At 39.6% G+C, this 24695-nt stretch overlaps 1 protein-coding gene across 4 annotated transcripts in view; it reads left to right on the top strand.

Annotated features, from left to right (window-relative positions):
- The window catches only part of sdk1b (sidekick cell adhesion molecule 1b), a 620017-nt gene that overhangs the window by 422741 nt on the left and 172581 nt on the right, over nucleotides 1–24695 (top strand). For all 4 annotated transcript variants that reach the window (XM_057843728.1, XM_057843727.1, XM_057843730.1 and 1 more), the window contains one exon: nucleotides 8406–8553. In XM_057843728.1, coding sequence (XP_057699711.1) covers nucleotides 8406–8553 — 148 coding nt within the window. The remainder of the gene's footprint in view (nucleotides 1–8405; nucleotides 8554–24695) is intronic.

Here is a 24695-nt window from a genome sequence, read left to right as displayed (position 1 = left end):
CAAATATTTTTTTTTTTTTAACTCACTTGACTTACAATATAAGGCCCTATTTTTGTAGACTGAGCCTGTGTGCGCTGGTATAGAACCTGGAACAACTTTATTTACGTGCCAGTGCAGACCACGACGTACAGTGGTATGAAAAAGCATCTGATCCTTTTGGAATTTCTCACATTTCTGCATAAAATCACCATCAAATGTCTTTGATCTTTGTCAAAATCACACCAATGAAAACACAATGTCTGCTTTAACTAAAACCAACCAAACGTTTATAGGTTTTCATATTTTAATGTGGATGGCATGCAAACAATGACAGAAGGGGGAAAAACAAGTCACTGAACCTTCTGCTTAAGGAGACTTAAAGAGAAATTGAAACCATTTTTTACCAAGCAGGTGTGTGCTCAATCACTGATGAGTTGTTTAAAGCTGCCCTGCCTACTATAAAACACACACCTGGTAAAAATTGTCTTGATGAGAAGCCATGTCTGATGTGCATCATGGCTCGGTCAAAAGAGCTGTCTGAAGACCTGCAATCAAGGATTGTTGATTTGTATAAAGCTGGGAAAGGATACAAAACCATCTCTAAAAGTCTGGATGTTCATCAGTTGACGGTAGAGAAGTTTTCTACACATGGAGAGAGTTAAGCACTGTTGCTTCTCTCCCAATGAGTGACCGTCCACCAAAGGTGACGCCAAGAGTTCATTGCAAAATACGCAGAGAGGTAAAAAAAAGAACCCTGGAGTTTCTGCTAAAGACTTACAGAAATTACTGGCACAGTCCAAATTCTCTGTGGACACATCAACTATACCAGTATGTAAAACTATGGCCAAAAATTGTGTTCATGAGAGGACTCCATGGAGGAAGCCACTGCTGGCTAAAAAAAAAAAAAAACATTGTTTAACCTTCGCAAAAAGGCACTTGGACACTCCAGAGAAGTTCTGGCAAAATATTTTGTGGACTGATGAAACCGAAGTTGAATTGTTAGATAGGAACACACAACAACACATGTGGAGGAAAAATGGAACAGCTCACCAACAGCAACAACTCATCCCCACCGTCAAGCATGGTGGAGAGCATCATCATTTGGGGCTGTTTTGCTACCTCAGGGCCTGGACAACTTGCAATCATTAATGGAAGAATTAAATCAAAGGTTTATCAGGATGTTTTGCAGGAAAACCTAAGACCGTCTGTCAGACAGTTGAAGCTAAAAAGAGGATCGATACTGCAACAAAACAATGATCCAAAACACAGAACTAAATCATCTTCAGAATGGTTTCAGAAGAACAAAATACCCGTTCTGGAGTGGCCAAGTCAAAGTCCAGTGGAACCCCATTGAGATGATGTGGCTTGACCTAAAGACAGCGATTCATGCCAGACATCCCAGGAATCTGACTGAACTACAACAGTTTTGTCAAGAAAAATGGGCCAAGATTAGTCCTGATCGATGTGCCAGACTGATTTGCAGCTACAGGAAGTCTTTTTGAAGTTATTGCTGCCAAAGTGTTTGGGTGGTTTTAGTTAAAGCAGACAGTTTTTTTCATCTGTGTGATTTTGACAAGGATCAGATCACATTTGATGGTGATTTTATGCAGAAATGTGGGAAAATCCAAAATGTTCAGATACTTTTTATATCACTGTATTCCAGTCTACTTACAGTGGGGAGAACAAGTATTTGATACACTGCCAATGGGTTTTCCCATTGGCAGTGTATCAAATACTTGTTCTCCCCACATCTACAACCATCTTTGTGTGTCTTAAGTGCCCTCATATTTCATTTTTTTTTCTGAAGACACAACATTTGCAAGATGGCTCTCATCCCAGAGAACGTCTAAGTCAAGGCAATTATATTGCAAAGCCCCACTAAGCTAGTTTTTTTTTTTTTTTTTTGTGTTCAATTATGTTTTTCCTCAGTATTTAATTGACATAATGCAATTTATCTTATTCATATTGCCTGGTTAAACACAGCTTTATCAGTCCTAGAGTTGGGCAATATTATGGATAAAACAGAAACAAAAAGTGTGCTTGCCCACTGCTGACTAACTTGGAGCCTTTCCAGTGGTCACCAACCTTTTTTGTACCACCGACCGGTGTGAAGTGGGCCTTTTTTTCATGGACCGGCAAGACCGGCAAGCAGAAAATTACAGTAAATATACACTTATCGGCCACTTTATTAGGTACACCTGTCCAACTGCTCGTTAACACCTAATTTCTAATCAGCCAATGACATGGCGGCAACTCAGTGCATATAGGCATGTAGACATGGTTTAAGATAATCTCCTGCAGTTGAAACCGAGCATCAGTATGGGGAAGAAAGGTGATTTGAGTGACTTTGAACTTGGCATGGTTGCTGGTGCCAGAAGGGCTGGTCTGAGTATTTCAGAAACTGCTGATCTCCCTAGGATTTTCACGCACAACCATCTCAAGGGTTTACAGAGAACGGTCCAAAAAAGAAAAATATCCATTGAGCGGCAGTTATGTGGGCGGAAATGCCTTGTTGATGCCAGAGGTCAGAGGAGAATGGCCAGACTGGTTCGAGCTGATAGAAAGGCATCAGTGACTCAAATAACCACCCGTTACAACCAAGGTAGGCAGAAGAGCATCTCTGAACGCACAGTACGTCGAACTTTGAGGCAGATGGGCTACAGCAGCAGAAGACCACACCGGGTGCCACTCCTCTCAGCTAAGAACAGGAAACTGAGGCTACAATTTGCACAAGCTCATCGAAATTGGACAATAAAAGATTGGAAAAACGTTGCCGCATCTGATGAGTCTCGATTTCTGCTGCGACATTCGGATGGTAGGGTCAGAATTTGGCGTCAACAACATGAAAGCATGGATCCATCCTGCCTTGTATCAACGGTTCAGGCTGGTGGTGGTGGTGGTGTAATAGTGTGGGGAATATTTTCTTGGCACTCTTTGGGCCCCTTGGTACCATTTGATCATCGTTGGAACGCCACAGCCTACCTGAGTGTTGTTGCTGACCATGTCCATCCCTTTATGACCACAATGTACCCAACTTCTGATGGCTACTTTCAGCAGGATAATGCGCCATGTCATAAAGCTGGAATCATCTCAGACTGGTTTCTTGAACATGACAATGAGTTCACTGTACTCAAATGGCCTCCACAGTCACCAGATCTCAATCCAATAGAGCATCTTTGGGGTGTGGTGGAACAGGAGATTCACATCATGGATGTGCAGCCGACAAATCTGCACCAACTGTGTGATGCCATCATGTCAATATGGACCAAACTCGCTGAGTAATGCTTCCAGCACCTTGTTGAATCTATGCCACGAAGAATGGAGGCAGTTCTGAAGGCAGAAGGGAGTCCAACCCGTTACTAGCATGGTGTACCTAATAAAGTGGCCGGCGAATGTAAAGAACCCAGTCAGGGCTAAAAATAAACATTAAGTTCAGGGAAATTGTAACTCACACCATACACTTAATCAACCTTTTTTTAACAGCGGCCTCTCCTAAAACTTGAAGGCAAATATTCTTGGTCCCAGGCATAAAGAGTTTTTCTACAATTGTGAACGACTTATTGGCTATTAGCAATACAGTTTGCCACAAAGTATGATGCTCTCAGTGCATTCACTTTTGTTGCCTCGTTTGCTAGCATTTAGCCACATAATATGCAGTATGGACATGGTTGTAGGGTCCTCTTCTGGCTTAGCAGGCGGCCTTTTCCCTGTTAAAAAGCTGTCCAAAGATGTCGCCGCCCGCAGCACGTAGCCAATAACAGCTAACGTTACTACTGTTTGTATCGACTGACACTGAGCTGCAAACACCCTAGTAAGGGCGGCCATCCACTAAAAGGTGACGTCCGCACATCTCCACTCAGATTAGAATAGACGAGTCAAGAGGCTTTAACAAATTATCCATTATGTCTCCACGGCCCGTTAGCAAATGCACAACGGACCAGTACTGGTCCCTGGCCTCCGTGGTTGGCGATCACCGGCTAAAATGGCCGAGAGTCGGGACAAACTGACCGTACTGACGTTAATGTTTAGTTTGTCTGACGCTGGGCTGCTATTGGTGTGTAAAAACCCCAGTAATGGAGGCCAACCACTAGAGGGCGATGTACACGAATCTCTACTCAGATTAGTCAAGAGGCACAGGCCAGATTGGGGTCGTTAACAAATTATTTATTAACAAATTCGCCACAGACCGGTACCGGTCCCCAGCCCAGTGGTAGGGGATCTCTGCTAGAGGCAACAATAAGTCCGCATTTAATTAATGTTTGCTATGAGACAAATAAGTTTTAAATAATTGTGATCCATCCATGAATAATGGAGGAATAGCTATTTTGAGTCAGCAATTAATTAATTAATTAATTAATTTTAAAAAATAAGCCCTGAGACCCCAAAAAAAAGACAACAACAAAAAAGAAATCTGCCTGCGTATTTATTCCTAAAATATACATAGTAAGTTTGATTGTTATCCCTCCGTCAATAACGCAGGAGTAACAATTTTAGTTTGTGTCCTCATCGAAAAGAAGAACTGGAGCAATAAAAAAACAACCCAATGAGTTCGAACTCGAGACCTCCCTCCAGGCGGTTTAAATGTTACTATAAGGTGCAGGAAAGTCTTTTTTGTCACTGTGAAAAGATTGGAAGGTTTATACAATATCCCTTCGCTTCTTAGAAGAAGGCAAGGGATTTTTTTTTTTTTTTTATGAGCTTCTTTTTGCATGCTTACACCTAAATGTGAAAAATATCTTCTTATGAGAAGAAAAGAAGTGTGAAGGGGGGAGATACAGAGAGCCTGCAGAAATTGAGAGATGGACAAAAGTTGTTTTGTTATAAGTGCACCCACACGCATTAATAGCATATTATTAGATGCTTGGGACTTCTGCTCATAATGTTCACATTTATACATCACACAATGGCTTTGTTGCCTTTGCTGCCTGACTACACTTCATTTGCATTCACTCCCACATTATGCCTGTCATTCAAATAAATACACAAGTGGCCAGTGAGATGAGAATAGCACATCTGTCCCTTGCTTCTTAAGGTACAAACAGACGATGATAAGCTGATGACAATACCGTATACATATGGGCTTCTTTATTATTGTTACATTGTGCATTTTTCATGCTGTATTGCACTACATATAGTGTTGAAATGATGTGGAAAATATCCCATCATATAATCACCAAAATAATCACAATTTGACTACAATAATATAAACAAAACAAAAGTCAGTTATATGCACCAAGAGCTTGGCAATGTAACTCATTTTGAATATGAAAAATCTAAAATCATCAGCAAACTTACAGTATGTAAATATTTAGATTATATTTCAATGTAACTCATTTTGAATATGAAAAATCTAAAATCATGAGCAAACCTACAGTATGTAAATATTTAGATTATATTTTATATTGTAAATACTAGTTAAATTTTTCCCATGAAATATACTTTAAAAATTAAGACAATTGTGGTGTGCTCAAGTGTGTAACTCCTGAATTCAAATTTCATATATTCAAAGGGTGGGGCAATATAGCCTCAAAATTACACTTACAGACCACTTTATTAGGCACTCCTGTCCAACTGCTCATTAACCTAAATTTCTAATCTGCCAATCAGATGGTAGCAACTGAATGCATTTAGGCACCTATATATGGTCAAGGCTGCTGTCCAAATCGAGCATCAGAATGGGGAAGATAGGTGATTTAAGTGGCTTTGAATGTTGCCTGGTACACCAGACTCACCGCTGTTCCAGCTATTGAGTCTGGCCACCATTCAGCGGATGCAATTTCCAGGGCGGAGCAAGCCACAGCAAACAGGCAGCGGAGTGGACCAATCAGCGACGGGCAGACGGACAGTTAGTAAAATGACGAGGGCAGGACGAGGGACTTGCGTGCGGAAGTAAACATACGAAGAGAGCGGAGTTTATTCAACATGGCTAGCGCGAGACAGACTGTTGTCAATGACTCGTGTCGATGTGTTTTTGGTAATTTCAAACCGATTTTACCGTGGATTGGAACATATTCTCGGCTCTCCCGTTCACCATCTGTGTTGTTGTGGAGACGACTTTTGACGCACAAGAGTGACGTTGCTCGTTAGGACCACGTCACGCAGATAAACGAATCTGATTTGTCGATTGATTTTGTACCTGCTCGAGGGGCCGTTAATGGGCTGGTTCCCAGACTTTTCTCTCAGTGTTTGAAAAATACAGGGAGAACAGTCTGGCCGTGCCAGGCAACTTTGAATGTGCCATTGTTGTTGGTGCCAGATAGGCTGATCTGAGTATTTCAGAAACTGCTGACATGCTGGCATTATCACACACAACTAACTTTAGGGTTTACAGAAAATAGTCCGAAAAAGAGAAAACATCCAGTGAGCTGCAGTTCTGTGGGCAAAAATACCTTGTCATGCTATAGGTCAGAGGAAAATGGCAGACTGGTTTGGATTGAAAGGCAGCAGACATTTGAATAACTACTGTATTTTTCGGACAACACGTCACACCTGAGTATAAGTCGCACCAGCCATAAAATGCCCAACGAAGAGAAAAAACAAACAAACATATAAGTCGCACCGGAGTATAAGTGGCATTTTTGGGGAAAATTTACTGGATAAAATCCAACACATAGAACAGATATGTCATCTTGAAAGGAAATTTAATATAAAAATACTGTAGAGAACAACATGCTGGATAAGTGTACAGTTCATGAACAACGAAATGCGAATATACTGTCCTCACCAGGACGCTACGGCTCGGTCCTGGCTATACAGCGAGCTAAATTCCCAAATGAGATGCTGCACGTCCGTATAATTTGCTGAATCAATTTCGTCCTCGATACCAAACAGGTTCGAATCAACGTAAATAAATGATAATTAGGTGTTATTACAGGAATGACACAAACGGTTAACATGCGTTCGCTAGCATTAGCACATCGTTCAAACAACCACACAACTGGCTTTAAGTGTCCGATCACGGGTGGAAAACACACAACAACAACAGAAAAGATGATCCACACAGGCGTTGCCTCTGTAGAGATTTTTTACAAGCATAAACAATGAACGTAGGTTCGCAGCCGTGTTTCTCTCTTGCTAACTCGCCCACTCACTCACAGCTACGTAGCTATCCATCTTCCTCTGGCGTGTGAGCGCTCTCCTTTGCGTAAACAAGTGCGAGTGCGCCTCCACGTGGGCGTGAAAGCGCCACAAACTAAAAGCATGCATTTCAATATAAAAAAGTCAATAATACAATTGAACACACATTGCCAAAGGCAGAACGCGAACATGGCCAAAGCTATTAAGAGTTATTCAGATAACTATAGCATAAAGAAGACGCTAACAAGTTTACCAAACCATCAGTGTCACTCCAAAACACCAAAATAACATGTGAAATGATATCATAATATGTCAATAATTTCACACATATGTCGCTCCTGAGTATAAGTCGCACCCCCAGCCAAACTACGGGAAAAAAAAACTGCGACTTATAGTTTGAAAAATACGGTACAGTGATACCTCAGCTCATGAACATAATTGGTTCCCAGAAAGTGTGTGTAAGGCGAAAAGTTCGTCTTCCGAACATTTATTTCCCATAAGAAACCATTAAAATGAGAATAATCCGTTCCCAAGTCCCCATAAAACATAATTTTCTACTAAATAAGCCTTAAAACTACACAAAAACATACCTTATTTTATGTATAATAAATGTGCTATTGTATTGTAATTAAAGAAATAAACTAAAGCTTGTCTTCTTTGCACCCTTAATAGCTTCCTTGTTCTTAAGGATGGTAGCAATGGTAGACTTAGCGTAGGCTACTGGTACTGGGACGCTAAGTCACACAAAAGCACACCTCGTTCGTATTTTTCAATGATCTCCTTCTTCTGCTCGATCGTAATTTTCTTTAATGTCTTCTTAGGCTTAACACTAGCCTGTGGTGGGGTCTTTTTCGGTCCCATAATAACAAAAGTACACTCAATATGGTCCAAAATGTCTATCAAACACAAGCCACGTCCGCACTCAACGAAAGGGAGGGGGACGAACTGGGACGCCGTGAGCGTGCGTCAGCTTCTCGTGGCCGCCACCGTGGCGCTGTTCGACCGCGTGGTTTGGTTCGTCCGCCGAAAACTAGTTCGTCAGCAGAGACTATAGACCCTACTCACTTACGTCACAAAATGACGTGTCGCTGTATCCGGCCGCCATATTGTCCGTATTTTTTATACCTATTCTCATTGTTTTCAATTAGTCGTGCAAGTTATAGAGCAATTCATGGAAGCCCCGGTGTTATCTGACGCCGTAAACTCATTGGATGCGTTGCATAAAAGGCGTTATGTGGAACTTAAGCGTTCGTGAGCTGAGGTATCACTGTACTTGTTACATAACTGTGGTCTTATTGATTCCAAGACCTCTCTATTTATATTTCTTCTTTTTCCCTTCGTGTCTCCAGACTCTCCATGGAAGGTCTACCTGTCCGAGGTGGATCCTACTGTGACCAACATATCAGTGGGCGGACTCACACCTGCCCGGACTTATCAGTTCCGACTTTGTGCTGTCAATCATGTGGGTCGGGGTCAGTACAGCGCAGAGACGCAGCGGTAAGAGCAACTCATTTATCACTCAGTGGCATGGGCTTTATTCAAGACACTCTGCTGTTTTATTGGGTGGCTGTTGAAAGCGTGAAACCAATTTGCTACATGGAACACACAGTGATTCCTATGAAATAGAGTGTGCTGCAAACTGAATGATAGTCAAAAGGCAGGATAATTATAATAACCATTCCCATAGGAGGGCATACTCTGGTGTTTCTGCGTGCGTTGCCACGGGAATTGCAACTCTGAGTGCATTCTAATGTGAAAGTTTGTTGCTTTTCTATTCTCACATCCTTGTTGTAGATGTGTGTTATTGGAAATGTAGGTGCGTGTGTGTGGCTAGGGGGTGTCTTTTAGCGAATGTGGGAGAGTCGATTTGGCCTTAAAAGCGCATCCATTGTTGTGCAGGTGTGTGTTTGTGTCACCGCGACATGAATGTAGAGAGGATTTAGAGAAGGTGTGGTTTACAATTGTGCTTCTGAGTACACGTACATGCACACACACGCATAATGCCACAGATGTGACCATTGACAAATGCCAGATGTCGCTTCTCCAAACATAATCTCAGCAAGGGAGCTGCTGCCAATTGGAAGTAATTATAGAGAACGTATGTTGTGAGTGCATGCATTTTATAGCCCAAACTAATCTGACAGGAAATGAGCAGATACAGTAAGTACAGTGGGGAGAACAAGTATTTGATACACTGCCAATGGGTTTTCCCATTGACAGTGCATCAAATACTTGTTCTCCCCACTGTATATGTGTTTTATTTATTGATTTATTATTATTTTTAATATTAAAAAAAAAAAATTCTGGTGTCCAATTCCTTTTCGTTACGTGCTTTCATCAAAATACCAAGAGACTCAAGAAATATAGAATTCTTTACATCTATTTTCTTCTTTGTAAAGCACACAGAAAAAAGTGTGACCCCAAAAAAACTCATTACAACTCAGCACACATTTTGACTTTGATGTAGTTTTGATCAATAAATATAATTTGCATTAAAAATAGACAGATAACCAGACAGCAAAAATGTGTATTTGGTATTCTAATTTCACACTTGATGGGTAGACAGAGATTTGAAGTATAGTACACCCAGAGGTGGGGAGTAACGCGTTACATGTACTCTGTTACATTTACTTGAGTAACTTTTTGAGAAAAATATACTGCTAAGAGTAGTTTTACTAAGCCATACTCCTTACTTTTACCTGAGTAGATTTATGAAGAAGTAAAGCTACTGTTAGCTACACAAGAGTCGTTACATTTTTCCTCATTATTCTACATATCAGATTTATTTTTTTTTTGCAAGCGATGGTAAGATTATCTCTACAAATTTTATCAATGAGACATCGCAACAATAATCACATGACTCCATTATACCAATCAGACGCAAGCTTGCCGTTGTTATTCAAGCAACTGGCCCCAGCCTATTCAATCACGCGGTTGACCACCGAAAACCAGAGGTATGATCCTTTTAATTCATAACAGTTGCTATGAAGGAATAATTCACTATTCAAACTAGGGACTATTTTCTCCACTAGCGGGCACTCATGCTCTTTGGGCGAATAATGCTTCATTTCTGTCATTTTTTTTTTCCTCTTGGCGGAATTCAATGATTTTTCTTTATTTTGTATTTCTTTGGCTTAATGTGGTTATGCAATGGGTTATTGTACTGTATCATTATAACAGGTCATATACTGTTGATAACTTTGTGCTGAGAAAAAAAAAAATACCATTGTTTAAAAAAAAAAAAAATCTAACAAAAATGTAAGCAGTTACGCACAATGTTACACGTTACTTGATTATTTTTTTCACCAAATACTTTTTTTTAAATATTGAGTATTTTTTTGGGGATGACTACTTTTACTTTTACTTGAGTAATATTATTTTGAAGTAACGCTATTCTTACTTGATTTAAAAATTTTGGCGACTCTACCCACCTCTGAGTACTACTACAACTATAGCGGTACCTTCTCTTGGCGCAGATTCAACTTGGTCATTTTATTTTTCTTGTTTGTTTTTTTTTATTTTTATTTATTTTTTTTTTTATTGTGAGTGTGTTTCAAGCCCAAATCTGATGTAAATCTCCCAGGTGTTTTCATGCAGTCTGCATTATCTTATGGTAAATGACCACTGACAGCTCAATTCACCACACTAATCCCTGCTTTGGCAAATAAACTACAGTACTGCAGGAAAAGTCATCAAACGAGTTTATTGCAGGATATTATCTTTATAATTTACCGTAACCTGGATTTTTTTCTTATTTTAAATGTAACAAAAAATATTTTGTGGTCTGAAACAACTCAGTGGCATTTTAATGGTGAACGCTGATTTTATCTGACTAAAATGAGTCATGATTATCCCAGTTGTCTCAATTTGCGAACAGATTGGTTTGGCCACATCACTTTTAATTCCTGTGTGCTTTGCAACAACTTGTACAGACGTAGCCTTTGTTTGTTGATTGCCAATCTTCAGTACTTCCTTCCCATCACCGTGTGCGTCAGTTTCCATCAGGCAGTGGGCCACCTACTCCTCAGCATAAAGACGCTTGTTAGAAGCACTGGAAAACAGAGTGCATTGATCCTCCCAAATGAGAGACTGGCAGGCAGACAAGTCATCAGTGGTCAGCGTATCAGAGCAGATGGACAAGGCTCTTCATCAGCCTTCGCTTCGTATGTGACCACACGCGAGACGTTTTTAATCTCCTGAACTTTAGCTGGCATGTGACAACACACGCGCACAAGTACCCAAAAAGACGCTTGGTGGACTCGGCACTCCGTGCTTGCTGCAGTTCCAAACTTGAGGCATGACCAAATGCTTCATTGTGGCCAGAATGGAAACGTGGCTTTAGATACTGGTGGCAAAAAGCCTAATTGAAAGGAGACGTACTTTAGTCACAATCAATTTGTAAAACATAAGAGAAAATCAGCTACACTGAAGTAAAAAACTTAAGGTTTAGTGTTAACCTTGCTTAAAACCAATGCACTCAAATCGAGAAATGCCAATGCATACTCATGTATGTTTAAAAACTTTAAAATAACATTAATTAAAAAAAATAAATTAAAAAAAACAGTGGTCCAGTCATGCAATTGTGCAAACAACTATACCTATTACAGTAACGTAAGTACAGTAGTCATCAAAAGAAATGAACTTTACTTATAATCTATTGACCAGTGTTGTTTTTGGCATCCCTAATCTAAGTCTTTGTCTTTTGGACGAAAATACTTTTATAATATATTATTATAATATTATATATATTTTATATATTTTTTAAATATGAGTTTTAGCCATATTTTAGTCATTTCAAAATGTGTTAGTTTTATACTAGTTTTAATTGACAAAAACTCAAATTATAGACTTGTATTGGTTGATGGATACACAAGGTTTTACCAAAAAAATTTCGAATGAACATTGAAAATCAAGAAAACATCACAACACTGCCTTTATTTTGGTGAAATATACAGTAGGGCAAATAAGTATTTAGTCAGCCCCCAATTGGGCAAGTTCTGCTACTTGAAAAGATTAGAGAGGCCTGTAATTGTCAACATGGGTAAACCTCAACCATGAAAGACAGAATGTGGAAAAAAACAGAAAATCACATTGTTTGATTTTTAAAGAATTTATTTCCAAGTTAGAGTGGAAAATAAGTATTTGGTCACCTACAGACAAGCAAGATTTCTGGCTGTCAAAGAGGTTTAACTTCTTCTAATGAGGTCTAACGAGGCTCCACTCATTACCTGTATTAATGGCACCTGTTTTAACTCATTATTGGTATAAAAGACTCCTGTCCACAATCTCAGTCAGTCACATTCCAAACTCCACTATGGCCAAGACCAAAGAGCTGTCGAAGGACACCAGAGACAAAATTGTAGACCTGCACTAGGCTGGGAAGACTGAATCTGCAATAGGTAAAACGTTTGGTGTAAAGAAATCAATTGTGGGAGCAATTATTAGAAAATGGAGGACATACAAGACCACTGATAATCTCCCTAAATCTGGGGCTCCATGCAAGAGCGCTTCCCATGGCGTCAAAATGATAACAAGAACGGTGAGCAAAAACCACACGGGGGGACTATCAGTAACATGAAGCGCCGCCAGGGACTCAAATCCTGCACTGCCAGATGTGTCCCCCTGCTGAAGAAAGTACACGTCCAGGCCCGTCTGCGGTTTGCTAGAGAGTATTTGGATGATCCAGAAGAGGACTGGGAGAATGTGTTACGGTCAGATGAAACCAAAATAGAACTTTTTGGTAGAAACACAGGTTCTCTTGTTTGGAGGAGAAAGAATACTGAATTGCATCCGAAGAACACCATACCCACTGTGAAGCATGGGGGTGGAAACATCATTTGGGGCTGTTTTTCTGCAAAGGGACCAGGACGACTGATCAGTGTAAAGGAAAGAATGAATGGGGCCATGTATCGAAAGATTTTTTTGAGTGAAAATCTCCTTCCATCAGCAAGGGCATTGAAGATGAGACGTGGCTGGGTCTTTCAGCATGACAATGATCCCAAACACACAGCCAGGGCAACAAAGGAGTAGCTTCGTAAGAAGCATTTCAAGGTCCTGGAGTGGCCTAGCCAGTCTCCAGATCTCAACCCCATAGAAAATCTGTGGAGGGAGTTGAAAGTCCGTGTTGCCCAACGACAGTCCTAAAACATCACTGCTCTAGGGGAGATCTGCATGGAGGAATGGGCCAAAATACCAGCAACAGTGTGTGAAAAGCTTGTGAAGAGTTACAGAAAACGTTTGGCCTCCGTTATTGCCAACAAAGGGTACATATTGAGATGAACTTTTGGTAGGCCTGTCGCAATAACAAATTATAGTGTGCGATAATTTATCTCATAAATTATTGCGATATGCGATATTATCGGGTCCCCCCTCAATTTTTTTAAAAACAATTTACAATAACACAGTGAGAATACAGTATACAGTATATTAATAGATGAAGTACACCCATTTAAACGCGATAAATATTTACTCTTAAATTCAAAAATACTTTTTAAAAAATAACAACTAAAAACAATAGACCATGCCTCTTAAGTAAAAGACAACAATATTAATACCGCACAGAAACACAGAATAAATTAATAATAATATATATATATTTTTTTTTGCTAATGAGCAAAAACTAAATTGCCATCATATAAGCATGCATTTCAGTGCATAATATTTATGTGCTTACTTCTTACTGATCTGAAGAAATTTTGTATAAAAGTGCTGAGAACAATCTTTACTGTTTGCAAAGTGAGGCGGGGCACACTGTTGATTGTTACAGCTCTCTTAGCAGCCAGGTTTACTACATGAGCAAAACATCCTATTTGTGGTCCGAATCCATCTGTGTCACGTACTGAATTAACAATATTTGCAGCATTATCTATAGTCACTGGTATGGATTGATTTGGCCTTCTTAAATTCCATTTATACAGTCATGGCGGTTTATAATTCATCGATGTAGTATATGGAACACGTGTCCCATAATCACTCTGGGCTCACGTAGCCAATGGCAAGGGACGTAGCACATCTAGTTTGCTATTTCATAATATCTAGTGTGTGCGCGCATTACAAAAATTAGCAAACGCCACAGAAGTCACGTCTGCTCATTACTGCACAACACCAGCATATGACAATCGACTTTCATAAACAGGACGAGTTTGAAGCACAGCGCGCTTAATTTGCCACTCAATGTTCATCATGTCCGTTGTCAAAGCAAGGTTGTTCGTAGCAGCCAAGTCGGTAACGATGTTTTGGCGGTCTTTGTTGTAAATATCCGGTTTTGTGCCGAAAAATATTGCCCCGCGTGAAATGTCACCCCTGACGGGAGCGCCCACACGTCAACAACACCGGCACGCCGGAGATGGTCCACAGTCACTCCGGAGCACTGACGCGGCCGGTATATGTTGAACAATAGGATATAATGGGAACGATTGGCTCCGGCGCTATTTTTTGCCGGACCTGGAACCAAGATGCATTTTGCGCAGTTAGTAACAAGGAATCCGAACTTTTAACAGCACATCTGCCGCACGCGCGCACGCACGTGCACGCAAGGCGATAAATCGCAGCGGAAAAATTACCACCTTCATTTTTATTTATCATGCGATAAATGGAATTATTGCATATTGCGACAGGCTTAACTTTTGGTATTGACCAAATACTTATTTTCCGCCATGATTTGCAAATAAAATTCTTTAAAAATCAAACAATGTGATTTTCTGTTTTTTTTTTTCCACATTCTGTCCACATTCTCGTGGTTGAGGTTTATCCATGTTGACAATTACAGGCCTCTCTAATATTTTCAAGTGGGAGAACTTGCACAAGTAGTCGTTGAATAAACTTATTTGCCCCCCTGTATTGGCTGGACCATGAAAATGACTAATGTAAAAAGTCTGCAACTGGTCTGTTTAGTGTTTTATATAAACTCATTGGCTGCCATTGACGGCGCTATACGTCAAATTCATTAAAAGTGGGAGGGCTGGCAAAGAATGTTAATATTCGCTGCCAACCTAGAAACTGTCTACAAACTCGCAACTGTACAGCAGAAGAATGAAAAGAGTCAAACGTTGGGACGTCTATTTCTGTCAATGTAAGTGAACGAGTTAACTATCAAGAAAGGGGGTGAAAATGGACTCCGTTACAGACTGTTATGATAATCCAAAGTACAATCTTATATACTGTAGTATATGGCCTATGTATCCCATGATCACCCTTGGCTCATGAAGCCTATGGCATGGACTTGGGGGGATCTAACGTAGTATATCTAGGTTGCTGTCTTATGATATCGAGTGCGAGGTGCGCGAGTGTTTTCGGGGCATTTAAAAAGTTGACATGAACCGCAGAAGTCATTTTAAACCTCTGGGGAACAGCAACATGTTTTTACACCATCTTTTAGACAGTCCAAATACAGGTTAAAGCGAGTGCTGCGTGATCAAATATGGCCAAATACTCTCGCCATGACATGATGTTAGCAGGCTGCACATTCTTCGCTTTCAAAGGCTTATTAATAACAGCAGCGCAAATAAACTAAAATATTAGCTTAAACTTGGCGCTCCATTTACACCAAAAATGTGGAAAATACACATCAAAATGATAACAGACTGTTTGCCGGATAAAAGTCTAAGTCTATAATATTAATGTTGATGTTAGATCACTGCTCATCTGGTGTGCCTTGGAGGAGGGTGGGGGCTTGCGCAAGTCATGTAAATGACAGCTGGCTAGGAAGCAGGCTGACTGACTACAACACAAAAAAATAAAAATAAAAAATACGTGCACAACTATCAAATGTCACACATTGTGAACATATACAATGGCAGATTTTCATGTTGTTGTCGTCTTGTCAGACGTAAATTGGCAATCTTTTTGTCATGTTAAAGTCATCAAATACGCGTTTTCAGCTCGTCATCGTGACGTCATCGTCATGAAAAAAATGTTCGTTAACGAATTGTTTTCGTTGTCGCCGTCGTTAACGAAAACAACACTGCTATTAACTATGCTGTACTGGGTAAACTTTTTGTAGCTGACACTATCATAAACTGTCCTAACAATACATACAAAACGTGCTATTTTACGAGTGCATTTTTGTAATAATTTTGGGAATCCAAGATAGACACCCCCCACCCCAAATTCAAGGAACAATTTCTCTGGAATGAAACATCATAGCAAAAGTGTTGATATTTCATTGAAGAGCAAACATAATACGATTTTTGCTCAAGCCATGGCTCACTGTGACATGCTGTGCAGGGTCAACACTATTGTTTACTGTATTCTCAAATACTCACATGATTTGGGACGCGAGCATTTTCACAGAATGGGTCCAACCAATGTCGCAATGTATCCCTCTGTCTAAGAAAAGCTACTATTAAGCTATTAAGGCAAATCAGAATCGTCTCCAAATATTTCAGGGAGTGTTGCTATAAAGGTAGTTATTGTGGCTAAGTATCAGTTTTTACCTGCTGTGCAAAGGTTGCCACCTCAGCAATGTTAATCACCCATCTCAAACCAGTATGACATGCAGGTTTCAGGTCAACTCACCACTTTACGCTCATTTAGCATGCAAAGACTCGTGAACGTGACAAGTTTCTCTAAAATAAACCCATTCAAATGAATCAGATTAATAACACAGAGCGAAACGGACTGCCCACTTCTTTGGGCAATTAGTGAGGTAGATATTCACACTGCCTAGTGTATTATAAATATATTTTACTGCTTGTTACTTTCCCTTCCAATCATTTCACATCTAAATACATTTTAATTTCATTGGTGTTGGGTGTCGGGTTGTGGAGCATATGCTATCATCTGCAAGATGTCTGACAGTTTATAACAAGTGTTTATTGTTTCAGTCACACGTTTTAGTTTAGTGATTTGTTTAGAAACATTCGATTAACTTTTGATAACATATGGGGTTATTATCATCATTATGTTAACAAGTCCATGCTCCTTATTTACGTATCTGGTCATTAATTGTTGAAATATTATTAGAGACTAAGACAATGGGGTATGACTGGTTCATATATCTGGCTAAAAGTTAAGTTTGTTGGTTTGAAACCATGTTGACAGCATGGAAATGAACATACTGTACTTTTGCATACCTGACATTGTTGCTTAAAGTATCCTTTTTTTTTTATTGGTCGTGTCATATTCAATTTTTCTAAGATACATTTTAGTTTTGTATTACCGATAAGTGATTGTCATCGAAATTAGTTCACTCCGTGTAATGCATCTTTGTGAAAAAAACGTTTCACTTTCAAAAATGTCAGACAAAAATTATTGGACTATTTCACGATATTATATAAGTTGCACCTGTATAGAGAGAATATACAGTATACAGGCACAATATGAAATTAGAACTTTCATGATTAAGGTCTCAAGTGATGTCTTAATGACGGCTGTTTTCAGTAAAGTGTGACATTTAAGACACATTTTCATATTTTTGCCCAGATCGGATTGGTACAGCCTTAGGAACTAATGTTCCATTGTACTTGAATTACTTTTTAGCAGTGGAGCTGTGTGATCCCTCCTGACCTCTCTCACTTTCTCCTCCACCATCCAATTTCCTCAAACAGACTGATCACCTTCCATTTTTCTACAGCCATTTTGGAAACCTTTCACCTTTTGTCCATCATATCCTCTGCCCTCAATTATCTCATCTTCACTTGCCCTCTTCTTCCTTCCTGTTAACCTCACTCGGCGTTCAACCCTGACCTGACCTCACCTCACTGTTGATTACAGATCCCAGACCCGTTGATGCGGAGAAGAAAAAAAGAGCATGAGCTGGCCTAGCCTGTGGCTTTACTGTAAGCTGCTCAGTTTACATAATCAGTGGCGTATGTGTTCACACACACAAGCATCACATTTGTCGCTCGGCTTAGGATATGCCCAGCCGATCCGATGGCCTTTTCCTTGGCACGGATTACGATTTGCCACTTGCCACATCTCCCTCTTGAGTGAAGATGTTCCAAGCTACTGAGCCATTAGCTCATTCGCGCAAGTGTGTGTGAGTGTGTGCATATGTGCACTTTTGTTAAAATTGTTAGCTGGAGACCTAAATCTTTTAATATGAGTGGTAACTGGACTAGCTAAGGCTTGCAAAAGGGAGCGAACCATTAGGCTCATTTACAAACGTTTTTTTTTTTTTAGTACTCCTTATACCGTGCAGGTGTACGACTTTTGACTTGTTGTCTGCTAGTCCATAGTCCAAACGGATTATCCTCCACAAGAGACAATTTCAGACAGACGAGTCACGTCTATTCTATAAACCATTGGTTCTTAACCTTGGTAAGGGTACAAAACAACATGAGTTTCTCATGTGCATATTTTACAAATTCAAAACCGATGTAAGGAAACAAACTAATATCAACAGTAAGCGAATTCCCATTCAAATTTCTTCTCATATTGGCTGCCTGTTTTTAAACAGGTCAGAATGTTATGTTTCATGCTTTTATCTTTACAGATATAAAGATGCCTGAAGCATTCGCCGACCCCTTAAGAACCACAGCGCTAATCACAAGTCCACTGGCCCTTTATTTCTACCACTCTGAGTAACTCAGTAAACTGCTGATATACAGTGGCTTGCAAAAGTAAGCATTTCAGGCTTCAAACATAAAGATATAAAATTCAAATTTATTTTGCCAAGAATCAACAACAATTGGGACACAATAGTGAAGTGGAATAAAATTTATTGGATTATTTATACTTTTATAACGACTAAAAACCTAAAAGGTGGGGTGTGCGATATTATTCGGCCCTTTTACTTTCAGAGCAGCAAAGTCAATCCACAAGTTCAGTGAGGATCCCTGAATGATCCAATGTTGTCCTAAATGACTGATGATGATAAATAGAATCAATCTGTGTGTAATCAAGTCTCCGCATAAATGCACCTGCTCTTTGATAGTGTCAGGGTTCTGTTTAAAGTGCAGAGAGCTTAATGAAGACCAAAGAACACACCAGGCAGGTCCGAGATTCTGTTGTGGAGAAGTTTAAAGCCGGATTTGGATGCAGGAAGACTTCCCACGCTTTAAACATCTCAAGCAATCATATTGAAAAGAAGGTGTGTCAAGCCAGTGTAAGTCTACCAAGACCCGGCGATCCTTCTAAACTTTCATCTCGAACAAGGAGAAGACTGATCAGAGATGGAGTCAAGAGGCCTATGATCACTCTGGACGAATTGCAGAGATCTACAGCTAAGGTGGTAGAGTTTGTCCAAAGCACAACAATCAGTTGTACACTGCACAAATCTGGCCTTTATTGGAGAGTAGCAAGAAGAAAGCCATTTCTCAAAGATATCCATAAAAAGTCTCGTTTAACTCATTTGCTCTCAAAAACATATAAATACATTTTTAATTGTTTCTATTTCTATTGTTCCTATTTGATCACAAAGCAGAACATACTGTATACCTTTTTTTTTTTTTTCATAAAAGACATCTCTGGGTCTTGATTCAATTTAGCTTCAAAGCACAAAGCTGAAAATCCATTTTAAAGCAATAAAACTGACCACTGGAGGGCAGTAGCGCATTTGGTAAGACCCGCAACCAGATTCAACGGCAACGAACGGCAAAGCCGCACGTTTGGGCGCCGGCGGAAGACGACCGAATGGATGCCAGGCGGCGGACGACCGAGCAGAACAACTAGTAGGACGCCCGGGATGCCAGGCGCTGGATGACTGAGCAGAACGACCGGGACGACTCAGCAGAACGATGTCTTTGAGTCCGTGCTGCTCGCGAGCTGAGCCCGCAGAGACTCAAAAAGATTCATCTGTATGAGACAGACGGTGATGAGGGAAAAGTTTAACCGGCTGTCGCGGCCAGAACAGCGTCATCTTTCAGTTAGTTATGTGTAAATTTGTTACTTTGCTATCAAAAGCTCTATTTGTCTTGTTATTTATCTTATTTTGTAAAAGGAAAACATTATTCAGATGTTTTGGATGTAACTAAAGCAAAAAATAGCTGTGTATAAGTCAAGTATATTTTTAAATTGTATGCTTTCACAAAAAGCTCAATTTCTCCGTTTTTCATCAGAAATTGGAAAATTGCTCAAACTACTGTATTTTCTAATGCTGATTTCTAAAGAATGGAAAAAGATATGAACTAACTTTTTTTCTGCTGAAAGAAGAGAGTCTAATCTTTCTTTTGGTGGGTTCCATGTTTATATAGCAATAGAACAGAATTTTCTGTGGGCCATGCAAAATCAGTCAAAATCCAGTAAAACGGGCGGGAGCGAAAGGCCTTGCTCCGGTGAAAATGGCTGGGAGTGAATGAGTTAATGTTTGCCAGAAGCCACCTGGAAGACACACTAAACATGTGGAAGAAGGTGCTCTGGCCAAATGAAACAAAAATCAAACTTTTTTGGCCGCAATGCAAAACGATATGTTTGGCATAAAAGCAACACAGCTCATCTCCCTGAACACACAATCACCACTGTTAAACATGGTGGTGGCAGCCTCATATTTTTGTGCCTGCTTTTCTTCAGCAGGGACAGGGACGATGGTTAAAATTGATGGGAAGATGAATGGAGCCAAATACAGGACTATTCTGGAACAAAACCCGTTGAAGTCTGCAAAAGACCTGAGACTTGGACGGAGATTTATCTTCCGACAGGACAATGACACAAAGGACACAAAGCCAAATCTACCATGGAGTGGTTCACAAAATTAGGCCTGAACAATATTGGAAAAAACTATTGTTGCGATTTTTTTTAGGTTTGCAATATATTGCGATATTAAAAAAAAAAAAAAAGATCTATCTTTTTTAAAGAAATTTTCACTAAATGACTTGAATAGCTGTTTGGAAATACTTTACATAACACACCGTGACCACAGTGTATTCATATAATACCGTTTAATTTGTGAATGATGAAGATTTCTGTATGAAGGTATCCAGGAAGTCATGTCTGCACAAAATAGATCATTTATTGAATACAATATTTTACACTTCAACAGCAGCAAATAAATTAAATGATAAATAAAAGAGCAGGTGCATTAGTCCCCTAAGTTTTTGACAAAATATAACAATAAATAAAAACTTCTGTAAAATAACAACAAAGTTGTCAACATATTTGAACAAAAATATTAAATATGACAAATAAAAAAGCTGTTCGCGAACTATAACAATAAATAAAAACCTCAGTAAAACAACAAAGTTGTCAACATATTTGAACAAAAATATTAAATATGACAAAAGAGTTCACAAACTATAACAATACATAAAAACCTCAGTTAAACAACAAAGTTGTCAACATATTTGAACTTAAATATTAAATCTGACTAATAAAAGTGCAAGTGCATTAGTCCCCTGAGTTGTTTACACAAAATATAACAATATAAAACTGCAAAACGGCAACAAAGTTGTAAAAATATTTCAACAAAAATATTAAGTATCAAAACTTTATGTGCAGCTGTACTATATATAGTTATTTGAAAAATACGGTTTACAATAAATTTAAATATAAAAGAAACAAACTCAATTGAACTTGTAAATAATTGAACTGAATAACTGCAAATAACTGTGATGAATAACAGAACCATTTTAACTCCCAAATTTCCTGCCTTCCTGATAGCATGAATAAAAAGAAGAAAAGACATTCCTTCAGCTGTGTTATGTATTTGTCTGCATATCGTCCACCTTCCTTGCTCAGCAATTCTCAACTGGGTCTCATAGGTTTTTGGCCAAGACTATTAGTTTATCCACTATAGCAGGCTTGAGACAAGAACGTTGGCACTTAACAATGTTCCCACCTGTGCTAAAAAGCCTCTGATGGGGAGCTCGTAGCAGGAATGCATAGATACCTGCGTTTTAAATGGTCCCACATGTTTGACAGATTACTTCTTGTTGAGGCAACCATGGCGAGGCACTGTCGACAGGGCTGTTTTTTGTCCCTTATAGTCTTGTTCTTGCCAAAATACTTCCAAAACTCCTTTTGGATACAGTCTTCCTTGCTCCTCCAACGTGTTGATTGCTTGCTTTCACTTTGAGAACGGGCCCTCCTCCCTCCGCTCTGCTGTTCGGCCCCTCCTCCCTCCACTCCGCTGGTGCAGGGGGAGGGGGAGGAGCCGATGACTTGCTGGAGAGAAAGAGAAGCTGTGCGCTTTTTTTCCCCTCTCCTTCCTCAAAACAAACGTTTGTGGATTAAAAAAAAGGAAATTAAAAAACTATCGCACGTCCTTGCGATGGGACTATTGCACATGCGCACATCGCGATGGCGATGTTTAAACGATATATCGTTCAGGCCTACAAATAAACTTATCCAGGTGTTAGAATGGCCAAGTCAAAGTTCAGACCTGAATCCAATCAAGAATTTGTGGACACACTTGACGACTAACCCTCACTGAGCTCGAGCTGTTTTGCAAGGAAGAATTGGCCAGAGTTTCAGTCTCTTGATCTGCAAAACTGATAGAGACACACCCCATGCGACTTGCAGCCGTAATTGCAGGAAAAGATGGCATTACAAAGTATTAATGCAAGAGGGCTGAATAATATTTCTCGCCCCAGGTTTCTCTCAGGTTTTTATTTGTTAAAAAAGTATAAAATAGCCAATCATTTTCGTTTCACTTCACAATTACATCCAAATTGTTGATGAGTCCTGACAAAAAAATTGAAATTTTATGTCTTCGGGTTGAAGGCTGAAATGTGGCGAAAGGTTGAAAAGTTCATGTGGGCCGAATACTTTCGCAAGGCACTGTATTCATACATGTAATTAAAGGACGTCTAAACATATATTCCTGTCATTGTCTTTATATTTTATTTTTCAGACTTTAAGTCGCACTGGAGTATAAATCGCATTTTTGGGGGAAATTTACTTGTTGTAATCCAACACATACAGCATATACAGTATGTCCTCTTGAAAGGCAATTTAAAATAAAAATACAATAGAGAACAACATGCTGAATAAGTGTACAGTATGATAATGTTACATGATGCATGAACAACGAAATGCGAACGTGGCCGATATGTTAACGTAACATAGCGTATTAAGAGTTATTCAGATAACTATAGCATAAAAAACATGCTAATAAGTTTACCAAACCACCAGTGTCACTCCAAAACACCAAAATAACATGTGAAGTGATATAATAATGTGTTAATAATTAACACATAAATTGCTCCAGAGTACAAGTCGCACCCCCAGCCAAACTATGAAAAAAACTGCGACTTATAGTCCGAAAAATACGGTATGTGTCTACGTACATTTGTTGCTCCACCATGGCCAAATATGTGTTACAGTACTTCTGAAGCCAGATGTATTGATGCTAAACACCACCATGTCAAATGTCAATGGCATTTTGCATTGTTTGTTTGCATTAAATAAGCAGATTTTTTAATAAAACAGAGCTCTGGCACTGGTGAAGCCCTCTGGAGTCAAGCTATACTTAATCTTTTGACTATGCCACAGCTTTTTGGACTAAAATCGATGATGCACATTAGCGTGCCACAGAAGTATACACACATTCACTAGCTCTTGTACCCTACAGCAAAAACATCTAGTGAATTGCCTTAATTCCCGCCCAAACCATTTAAAAGTAAATATTTCATATCAAGAGGGTTCAACACGGGGACTTAACTTCACATAAACTCGAGTCATAAAGCCCCAGCCGACGACGAGGCGCTTTCCCACAAAAATATGTATAACACCGTATACGGCTAAAAAAACAGAACTCAAGCTCATAAATTTGTCTGAAGCTGTTTGACACACTTTATCTGTCCCCTGCTATTAAGGAAAAGAGGATGGATTTCTAGAAGAGATGTGCATTTTATCTCTGTATGTGTCTGTGTAATTCCCACGCTGCAGGAATTAGCAGAAGTTTCTATCTGTGTCATCCTCCACTATTTAATGCCCACATGCTTTCCTCGCGCCGAATCCACATTGCATATCGACTTTTAAATGAAACGCTCGAGTCGACCACGGCTCAAAGGAGGTGGAGAAAATGCTGGTTTATTGCGTGGAGGAAATGAGGGCACAGGATATTGAAAAGCTGAAAAGCAGCTGGGGACAAGGTGATTGGGTAGTGGGATATTTAAAGTTTGGGCTAAGCACCACATCCAAATGCAGCTGACGTCTAAGTTATTGTGTTGATTATTTTTGATTTTCATGAACCCTTACCCTCATTAGGGTAGCAAGTGAGCTGGCTCCGATGTCAACTGACTTTGGGGCGAGGCAGAGTAAACCCTACAGTGGTCACCACCCAATAACATTAGTCACATGAATATACCGGGATGCATTTGCTCTGCTCTGCTCTGCTTTTTGCCCCTTTTTCTTGCTTTTAATTTCGCTACATCTTTGACAGTCAGTCTCAGTGTTGGCCTTGATATTGCGGTACAATGTTATGATTCGTGACTGTTAACTTTTAACTTGTTTTGACTTGTTTTTAAGCGATACATTAAAATGTATTGCCTAAAACACTGCGAAATAGTGGAGTCCACAATAATTTCCAATTCAGGCACCTATCTCTCAGTTGCGTGGTTCAACTCTTAGGCCATGTCTACACCTTGCAGGGTTTTTTAAAAACGAGAATCCTGCCCTCATACGTCCGGAAAACATAATAACGTCTGCACCAGCACATTTGTAGGAAAACAAAAAGCTTCCACAGCTAACCACATTCATTGGTTTTCAAGTATATTCATAACCAGTGTTGTCACAGATTACTTGAAAAAGTAATTTAATTA

This window comes from Corythoichthys intestinalis, chromosome 8 (assembly GCF_030265065.1).
Source record: "Corythoichthys intestinalis isolate RoL2023-P3 chromosome 8, ASM3026506v1, whole genome shotgun sequence".
Taxonomy (NCBI): domain Eukaryota; kingdom Metazoa; phylum Chordata; class Actinopteri; order Syngnathiformes; family Syngnathidae; genus Corythoichthys; species Corythoichthys intestinalis.
Note: the sequence above shows the minus strand (reverse complement) of the source record. Positions and strands in the feature narration are given on the sequence as shown.